Source organism: Calidris pugnax, unplaced genomic scaffold (assembly GCF_001431845.1).
Source record: "Calidris pugnax isolate Ruff unplaced genomic scaffold, ASM143184v1 scaffold68, whole genome shotgun sequence".
Classification (NCBI taxonomy): Eukaryota; Metazoa; Chordata; class Aves; order Charadriiformes; family Scolopacidae; genus Calidris; species Calidris pugnax.
The window spans coordinates 3,283,281-3,293,188 of record NW_015090921.1 but is presented as its reverse complement, the minus strand read 5'-3'; the positions used below and the strand labels follow the sequence as shown (position 1 = coordinate 3,293,188).

Below are 9,908 nucleotides of genomic sequence, written 5' to 3'. Positions count from 1 at the left end.
GATGTGTGGATGAGGTTGGCGTTCCCGGAAGGAGGAAGGATGCTCCCGCCGCCGGGTGGGGGTTCCCGGGAGGAGGAAGGATGCTCCCGCCGCCGGGGGGGCTTTTGTCTCGGAGGGATGGAGGGATGGAGGGAGGGAGGAAGGGGTTTGGCTGGAGGGATGGAGGAGAGAGGCTCCTCTGCCCTCCCCACGATGCCCAGCAAGGTGGCCGCCCCCCCCCGGGGGTCCCTGCCCACCGCCACCCCTGGTCCAGGCTCCATCCCAGAGCCAGGAGCCCGGGAGGCACTGGGGGGGGATACAGGGATGTGTGACCCCCTGGTACCACCAAGTCCCTGCAGGCTGTGCCCCCTTCCCACCCCCAAGCCTTGCCCGGGCACCGCGCTCAGTGGGGGTTGGGGGTACCTTAGGGGCTGGGTGGGTCATTCTGCCATCCCTGCTGCCAAGTTGGAGGGGCGTGACCCCCTGGTACCACCAAGTCCCTGCAGGCTGTGCCCCCTTCCCACCCCCAGGCCTTGCCTGGGCACCATGGTCAGTGGGGGTTGGGGGCACCTTAGGGGCTGGGTGGGTCATTCTTCCATCCCTGCTGCCAAGTTGGAGGGACACAGCGTGGCAGGGCTGAGCTGTGCCCCCCGAGAGTGGGGCAGGGGCAAGGTGGGAGCGGGGAAAGGCCTCCTTTGAGGATGGAGAACAAACGAGGCAGGGCATCCTGAACGCGTGAATGAGCCATCACGGGACAGGGCACCGTGCCATGGGGCTGGCCAGCCCAGGGTGGCACCACTAGCCAAGGGCTGGCTGGGCTCCAAGCCCCCAGGCTGGGGCAGTGCCAGCGCTGGGGCAGGGTGGTGACACCAGTTGCCCCATGCCCAGCGGTGGGGACACAACAGCCACCTCTCCCCACGCAGCAGCGCCCGGCGAAAGAGGCATTAATGTCAGCCCCCCGTGCAAAATCGGAGAGACAGAACGGCAACGCCCAAAATGGTGGCCGGGAGGACGAAGGGGCTCTGTTGTCTCACTCGCTCTCACATCTCGCACGAGTTTTTGGTCGGTTTTCCCCAGGACCACCTGCCCCACGCAGCCTTGGGGTTACCGGTGTCCTTGGGTGGGGGTGATATTTCGGAGCCCCCCCACGCTGGTCCTCTGAGTGGTGGCCGGTGTCCCTTTGGCCAGTCTCTCCTGCAAACTTCACGAAGCTGTGTGAGATAGACGGGCGACACGCAGGGCTATTTTTGCCACCCTCCTGCGTTTCAGCCCTGCCTTCTGCCAAGTAGGAGGATTTCCGTGGCGGTGACGTTCAGCCAGGGAGCATGAAGTGAGAGGCAGGTGTCCCTGTGGGTGACAGATGGGGAGTAGTCGGAGCTGGGTGTCACCAGCCCAGCACCAGCAGCTGATGCCAGCTCTCTGCCTGAGGCCACGGGTGGGAGGAGGAGGAGGAGGAGGAGGAAGGCACAGAGCCAGGACAGGCGCCCTCGGGGCAGCTGGCACCAGGGACAAAGGCAGCAGGGCTGGGGAAGCTGGTGGGGGGAGCCCCACTGAGCATAATGGACAAGGGGACAGCTTTGTCCCACCCTGCACGGGTGCCCTGAGGAGCAAGTGGCACGTGGCAGCCACATCCAGCTGGGGGGACGGGGGACAGAAAGCCCCCCCCTTCCAGGCAGCCGATGCCCAGGGTGGCAGCAGGCCCATGGAGAGGGATTTTGGTGGGGGGAAGGTTGCGTAGATGGTGGGCTGGGGAAGGGGAGCTGATGGTCACCTCCCAGGTGGAGGCTGAAGCTCCGGAGGCAGGTTGACTTGGGGGGGCCTGTTCTGGATGCCCACCTCTGCCCAAAGGTAGGCAGGTACCCCTGTGGTCCCCTAAGGAGAGGACACACGGTGCAGGGCATCCCTTGGATTGTCCTGAGATCTGCTTCCACCTGTACCAGACCCTCCCGCACCCTCCTGGCATGGCCAGCTCCCTTCTCCTGCAGGTGGTCAAAAGAGGGACCGTGGCCACTCGTCCTCTCTTGAATGCCCAGCCAGGGCACCGAGGTGCCCTTCTGTGCCTCCAGCCTCCTCGTGCAGGGCCACCATCCCACCCTCTGCCCCAGCTTCTCCTTGCAGGGCTGGGAGCTCACTTGGTGATGTCTTGGTTGCTGCTGGGATCTCTGTGAGTCATCCCACGTAGGTGGCCTGGGATGAGAGGAACATCCCCAACTTCCCAGGAAGGGAAGGAAAAGCTGCTGGGACTGGCCAGGTTCATCCTCTAAGACCACGTTGGGTCTCTCTCCACCCTGGCTGGGTGTTACAGCCCCCCAGAGTGTCCTGGCCTTGTGGGATGGGTGGGCTCTGCCTGCTGCGTTCCTGCCCCTTGTCCTGGTCCAGGCAGGCGGGCTGGCTCGTGTGCTGGCCCCGTGGCAACCTGCACGCAGAGGCTGTCCCTGCGGCAGGTCCCCTGGCCCCTGTCCTGGCCCCTGGCATCCCTGGGAAAGGCAATTGAGGACGTGCTGTGATTTGTCTTGGCTCACGGGGGGCCACGCTGGGAGGTCACCGAAGCCCCGTGGCCGGGAGTGGGTTGGGGTGTCTGGCAGCCACTGTTGGGGGCAGCCTGCGACTCGGAGTTTTGGGGTAAAAGCTTGTTTTGTGTTGGTGGGGGGAGCAGAGCGAGGAGGGGGCAGCTCCTGGAAGAGCTGCAGGCTGGCCAGAGGGCTGTGAGAAAATGCGGGGAGTCCCAGTGGGGCTCAGGACTGGAGCGAAAATTAACGGGGTGGAAAAATGCCACGGCTGCAGCCGGGGGAGAAACACCCCGGGCAGGGAGGAGGACTTGTCCCCCATCTGCTTGATGGTCCTTGTTAGAGGGGGGACCAGCAGCCTTGGGGACCGGGGAGGGCTGCTCTCCCAGCCCTGAGGACATGAGACCCCTCCCTATGGTCCCCTGTCCCCACGTCTCGTGGTGAGGCTGGGCACGCACGCTCCCCTGTGCACACGTGTGTGTGCACACACATGTGGCTGCTGACCAGGGCAGGGCAGGCAGGGCACAGCACCCACGGAACTGGTCCCAGCATGGGGGGAGATGCTTCCTCGCCTCTCCAGCTGGTCAGGATTGATGTCTGCTAGTGGAGTGTGTATTTATGTGTGTGTGTGCACATAGAGGTATATATCCATCCATACATGTGCCTGTGTATATTTATACCCCTATATACACCCAGGGGCTCCCAGGGGGGGCAGCAGCACATCTCCTGGCTCTTGGGACTTCTCCCATTTAATAACCTCGGGTGGTTTGAAGGTAGACAGGGCTCCAAGGGTGGGAGCAGAGCACAACCTGCCCAGCCCAGGTGGGCTTAGTGCTTGGATTTTGGGCTTGGGACCATCCAGCCGTGGGTTCCTGCGTCCGAGTCTCCCTGGGGGGGTGGACAAGTGCATCCATCCATCCATCCATCCATCCAGGCCAGGCCATCTGCCTCCTTGCCCACCCTCCTTTGATCAGCAGCAATGGCGTGGCGAGATGTGGGGCTGGTTTGGGGCGGGGGGGGTCTCCCCCCAAGCATCCCGTGCCCGGGCGAGGGGGGAAGCTGAGATGCGGGGAGGGATGGGTGCTGCTGCCACCACCGCTGCTGTGCCACGCGGTGTTTACTGTTCGGGCTACAAGGCGGCTTTGTTGTTCTCCTCAGGACACGCTGAATAACAACTCTCTGGGGAAAAAGCACAGTTGGCAGGAGCGGGTGTCCCGGTCGTCGTCCCCTCTGAAAACGGGTGAGTTTTCACTGAATTTCACTGAATTTTTTAGAGTTGGAAGGGACCATAGAGATCATCTAGTCCAACTCCCCTGCCAAAGCAGGATTGCCCAGAGCTTGTCAGAGCATGTCGCTCAGGACGGCATCCAGGGGGCTTGGAGATCTCCAGAGAAGGGGACTCCACACCCTCCCTGGGCAGCCTCTTCCAGGGCTCTGCCACCCTCATCATAAAGAAACTCTTCCTCAGATTTGAGTGGAACTTCCCATGGTCCAGCTGTGCCCGTTGCCCCTCATCCTGTCACTGGGAACCACTGAAAAGAGTCTGGCTCCATCCTCCCTCAACCCACCCTTTAGATACTTGTCAGCATTAATAAGGTCTCCCCTCAGCCTTCTCTTCTCCAGGCTAAAGAATCCCAGCTCTTTGAGTCTTTCTTCATAAGAGAGATGCTCCAGTCCTTGAATCATCTTTGTTGCCCTTTGCTGGACTCTTTCCAGCAGTTCCCTGTCTCTCTTGAACTGGGGAGCCCAGAACTGGACGCAGTATTCCAGTTGTGGCCCCACCAGTGCAGAGTAGAGGGGGAGAATAACCTCCCTTGACCTGCTGGCCACACTCTTCCCTGTGCAGCCCAGGATTCCGTTGGCCTTCCTGGCCACAAGAGCACATTGCTTGCTCATTGTCATTTTGCTGTCCACCAGGACCCCTAGATCTTTCTCTTCAGAAGTTATCTCCAGCAGATCCACCCCTAACCTGTTGGGTTGCTGGCCAGGAACAGCTCTCTTCACCCTTGTGTGGCTGGGGCAAGTTGGTGCCGGAGCAGGAGGTTGGGGAAAACATCCCACGTGGATGCGGGGTGCATGTCCAATCTTGAGTCTGGGTGGCATCCCTGGCCACCTTCCCCAGGAAGGAGTGTCACCCTCTGTGGTGCTGTCAATGCTGCTGTCCTCCCCCTCCAGGTGAGCAGACCCCTCCCCACGACCACGTTTGCCTGAGTGATGAGGTCAATCACCAAAACAGCACAACCTCCACCAAAGACCGGGGCACGTCCACGGAGAGCCCGTGCCGGCGCACAGCAGCCACGCAGATGGCACCCGCCTGCGTCACCTCATCCCGGCCACCTGAGAAGCACCAGAACGCCAGCCGTCCCCCACCACACGGTGCCAGCGTGGTGGTGGTGACGTCGAGGGGCCCCGAGGCCCACCGGGACCGCATCCGCTACCAGACGGATGTGAGGCTGGAGGCCACAGAGGAGATCTACCTGACGCCCGTGCAGAAGAACTCGGACCCCCTGGAGACCGACAAGCCCTTCCTCTCTCAGTCCAGCGAGAACCGCATGTCCATCAGCTCCGACATCGACACCTCTGGCTACTCGGCCCTGGCAGGGAAAACCAACCCCTCCATCAGCGAGGAGGACGAGGTGCTGGACTACATGTCCTCCCCTGACAAGATGAACCTGCCCAGGGCCTCTTGCGGTGGTGGGAACAGTGCCTCCCGGCCGGGGCACAACCTTCAGAGAGCCTCGGTGAGTTCGGACACCAGTGCCCTCTCCTACGACTCGGTCAAGTACACGCTGGTGGTGGATGAGAACGTGCAGCTGGAGCTGGTCAGCCTCAAGCAGTGCTACTCGGGCTACAGCGACGAGAGCGACTCGGCCACCGTCTATGACAACTGCGTCTCCTCGCCCTACGAGTCGGCCATCGGCGAGGAGTATGAGGAGGATGCACTGAAGCGCGACTCGGTCTGCCTCTCCGAGGACTCCACCCCCGAGGCGGACATCCACTTCTCCAAGAAGTTCCTCAACGTCTTCATGAGTGGCCGGGCGCGCTCCTCCAGTGAGTGGTGGGCGCCAGGGGGAGGTGGGCTGGTGGCTGCCCGCCCAGGCAACTCTGCCCATCCCTGATACAAGGTTGAGGGCACGCTCAGGACGTGGAAAGCCACCAGCAGATGTGAGCTCCAGCTCTGCTTGCTGCAGCTTGTGGCTTTGTCTCTGGTGCCTGGGAGGGGGTTGGAAAAGCCTTGCGAGCTGCAGGCAGGGGTGGCTGGAGGTGGTCCAGGCTCTTGTTTGGCTAGCCCAAAGTATGGCTGTCCTGAGGGGGGGGCTGAGTGGTCTCACAGGGGGACAGCATACCTCCTGGAGTGCCACCCGTCTCCAAGAGCCCAGAGGAGCACCAGGGGCTGGTGGCATGACCCTGCAGTCAGGTCTTCCCATGGTGCGGTGGGTCCCATGGTGCTGGTGACACCAGCCGTCACAGATGTGCAGGTTGGTACAGGAAGGTTGTAGTTCCAGTGGGGATCCGGTGGGCACCAGGGCAGCGGGTCTAGCTATGCCTTCCTCTCCTGTGGCACCATGTGGCTTTGGCTCTGCCGAGCCATCCCCCAGGAGCCTCAGCATCCTCCCCAGCCCATGTCCTTCCCTCGGCTGTAGTGCTGACCCCTCAACGCTGAGATGCCCCCCTCTGCCTTCATCCCCAGGTGCCGAGTCCTTCGGGTTGTTCTCCTGCATGATCAACGGGGAGGAGCAGGAGCAGACCCACCGCGCCGTCTTCAGGTGAGCTTGCAGGTGCCAGCGGTACCCCCAGCCTTTCGCAGGGGAAAGCTGGTGCTGCCCTCCCACCATGGTGGGGCCAGCCCAAGCACAGGTGTTTCCAGCTTTTGGGAAGCCCTAGGGACCAAACTGCTCCCGATGTAGCTCATGCCCTGCCCAAGACCAACATCTACCTGGGCTGCTCTGAGGGCACCTGGGACCTCTGGGGAGCAGCACGGGTGGTGTGACAGGGGTGCCCTTGCCTGAGGTGCCAGGGCACTGCCGCCTTTTGAGCCTAAAGCTGCTCAGATTTATTCAGCAACCCAGGTCCCTGTGGCTAATTACCCCTGCCAGGTGCCCACCTGGGCCAGTGTTTTGTGGTTTTGTGTTGCCCCCTGCCCTAGCAGCGTGCCCATGAGAAGGCCACCAGCATTGCTGGCCGGCCAGGTGCTAGTCCCTCCTTGCCCAGGTTCGTGCCTCGCCACGCGGATGAGCTGGAGCTGGAGGTGGATGATCCTTTGCTGGTGGAGGTGCAGGCAGAAGATTATTGGTACGAAGCCTACAACATGCGGACGGGCGACCGGGGCATTTTTCCTGCCTACTACGCTATCGAAGTCACCAAGGACCCAGACCACGTAACAGGTACCAGACCTAGGCACGCAGCATGCTGATGTCCCCTCTCCTGTGTCCACCTCCTCTCTGTTGAGAAGAGCCTGGTGCTGAGCACAGGGGGATGATGGAGGGAGGACCAAGCTGAGCACCTGGCAGGGAACGATGGGCAGCTTTCTGGTGGGTCTTCTGTGGGAAGCCTTCCCTGGGCAGGGGTGGGAATATGGAACAAGGAGCTGGATCCTAGCCCACATTCCTGGTCATTGGAGATGATCCCTGCTATGTGCCCTCTTTTCCAGCTCTGGCCAAGAGCAACGACTGGGTGGACCAGTTTCGGGTGAAGTTCCTCGGCTCGGTGCAGGTTCCCTATCACAAGGGCAACGACGTTCTGTGCGCGGCCATGCAGAAGGTAGTGTCCCACCCCAAACCTGGGAGGAGGAGCGCCTGTTCCTCTTGGCAGCAGGACAGAGCCTCCGTGGGGAAGGGAAGGGAAAGGAGGAGCCACCACCACTACTCACAAGTGCCAGGACTTTGTCTCTGTCTTTCCCCCCACCAGATTGCCACCACGCGCCGCCTCACTGTGCACTTTAACCCACCCTCCAGCTGCGTCCTGGAGATCAGCGTGCGTGGGGTCAAGATTGCCGTGAAAGCTGATGACTCCAAGGAGCACAGCAAGGTAATGTCCCTCTCCCTGCTCATCTCAACCCTTCCCTGGTTGCTGGCTCATGCCCCCTGTGCTACATGTCCTGTTTGTGTATCTAAGTGGGGGATCTCCACCCACCTAAGGGTGTGAGAAACACCATCAGCAGGGTTGTAGGCCCACCTCGGGGTCCCTCATACCCCATGGGCTCCCAGCTTTGGGCTGTATCACTTGCTGGTGGCCCCACAGCTGCCAAGCACCTCGCTGTGCTGGGATGCTGCGAGCTGAGCCGTACCAGTAATCTGTCAGCTGCTCCTAAAACCTTTCCTGCTGCTATTTTGAGTGGTGTCCTCCAGATCTGCCCCGTAATCTCTTTAGCTGGCCGTGGCAGGCTGGTGATTAGCGTTCTGCATAAGTAGCCTAGCAAAGCACGGGGAGATGCTGAGCAGAGGAAAGAGAGGGCTTTGCAGCAAGACTTTCTTTGGGAGACCTCCCCCTCCAGCTGGGAGGGGGTTGGAGTAGCTCATGGCCATGGGTGCTGTGGCAGGGAGCTGGGCTCTTGGCTTTCTACAAGTGTAGAAATGGGTGCTGTGGCAGGGAGCTGGGCTCTTGGGTGTGTAGAGGGTGCCATCAAGGTGGTTGCCCTTTGAACTTGTGTAAGTAAGTTCTCATTCCCATCTGGGACCTTTTGAACACCCAGGCTTGGGTGACTTATTTAGTTCTAAGTTATCCATTCACCTTCTATCTGCTGGTATTTCTAAGAGCCAAACAGCAGCGCCGATCCAAGCCCCAGGGCCTCCAGGGGAAGCCCACAGGAGCTGCTGGAGGTGGAGGCAGCCAGGGTGGGAGCTAGCAGGGCTGCCTGGAAGATGCCCCCATGTGCAGGTGCTTGGGGCTGCCCTGAAACCGCTGCTGGGATCATCCCAGGGTGGTGGCCCAGTTTATTTCATTGCTGAGCCCACACACGTGTTTCCAGAGTCCGGCTGCCCCATGGAGGTGGTGGGGAGGGAAAGCTTTGATGGTTCTTATCTCTCTCTTTCTCTCCCCCCCCAGGTAAACAAGTGTAGCCATTTTTTCCAGCTGAAGAACATTTCCTTTTGTGGGTACCATCCAAAGAACAACAAGTGAGTAGTGAGGAGGTGCGGGGTGGCTCTGGACACCAGCAGCTTGGCAGAGGGGCTTTGCTGCCTTCGAGTAGTGAGGAGGTGCGGGGTGGCTCTGGATGCCAGCAGCTTGGCAGAGGGGCTTCTCTGCCTTCCTGCTGCTCCTGGCTGGGGCTGGGAAAGGTTCCTCTTCCCCCTGCAGCCTTTGGATGGGAGCTACATCCCAGCTCTGGGCATGGGCTGCCAGGGCTGGTGGCCACTGGGTTTTGGGAGGGAAGGCAGGTCCCCAACTCCTGTGCCCAAGGGGATGCTGGGGTACCAGTGCCTGCTTCTCTGCAGGTCCAGTCTCACCCAGTCCCTCTGCCCTCAGGTATTTTGGGTTCATCACCAAGCACCCTGCTGACCACAGATTTGCCTGTCATGTCTTCGTCTCGGAGGAGTCCACGAAGCCGCTGGCAGAGTCTGTAGGGTGAGTCCTGGCTGGGCACGGAGAGGGGGGGGTGCTTGGTCCCAAAAGGGCAGGAGGAACGAGGTGTCCTGCCATCTCCCCATAGGTGTGGGGCTCGGGCTGGCACCTTCTTCCTTCAAGCGGGAGGCTCCTTGGATGGGAGCTACATCCCAGCTCTGGGCATGGGCTGCCAGGGCTGGTGGCCACTGGGTTTTGGGAGGGAAGGCAGGTCCCCAACTCCTGTGCCCAAGGGGATGCTGGGGTACCAGTGCCTGCTTCTCTGCAGGTCCAGTCTCACCCAGTCCCTCTGCCCTCAGGTATTTTGGGTTCATCACCAAGCACCCTGCTGACCACAGATTTGCCTGTCATGTCTTCGTCTCGGAGGAGTCCACGAAGCCGCTGGCAGAGTCTGTAGGGTGAGTCCTGGCTGGGCACGGAGAGGGGGGGGTGCTTGGTCCCAAAAGGGCAGGAGGAACGAGGTGTCCTGCCATCTCCCCATAGGTGTGGGGCTCGGGCTGGCACCTTCTTCCTTCAAGCGGGAGGCTTTTTTGGGGGAGAGCCAGGGCTGACAGGGCTAGGGGCAGCCTATTCCTGCCAGGGCTGGAAGGACTCCCAGGGTGAGGTGTTGCAGACAGATGGCTGATGGAAGCCATGCATGGGGGTCAGGACAAGGCTGGAGACCCTGCAGATCTGCTGTGCTAACGCAGGATGGGCTACAGGGTTGGGAGGGTCAAACCAGCCAGAGGGTAGGGTGAGGAGAGAAGTTGGGGTGGGGGATGCTCTGTAAATGCCTCTCGAGGAGGACGTTGCCCTCAGCTTTGCCCGGTGCTGTGTTGCAGGAGGGCTTTCCAGCAGTTCTACAAGGAATATGTGGAGTAC

At 61.1% G+C, this 9,908-nt stretch overlaps 1 protein-coding gene across 1 annotated transcript; it reads left to right on the top strand.

Moving 5' to 3' along the window:
• The first annotated feature begins 3,639 nt into the window (after positions 1 to 3,639).
• On the top strand, positions 3,640 to 9,160 carry MAPK8IP1 (mitogen-activated protein kinase 8 interacting protein 1). Its single transcript, XM_014950397.1, has 8 exons — positions 3,640 to 3,726; positions 4,662 to 5,537; positions 6,178 to 6,253; positions 6,699 to 6,871; positions 7,138 to 7,247; positions 7,395 to 7,514; positions 8,532 to 8,602; positions 8,952 to 9,160. The coding sequence occupies exons 2-8, from the start codon at positions 4,790 to 4,792 to the stop codon at positions 9,052 to 9,054; spliced, it is 1,401 nt and encodes a 466-aa protein (XP_014805883.1). The 5' UTR covers positions 3,640 to 3,726; positions 4,662 to 4,789; the 3' UTR covers positions 9,055 to 9,160.
• The last annotated feature ends 748 nt before the right edge of the window (positions 9,161 to 9,908 follow it).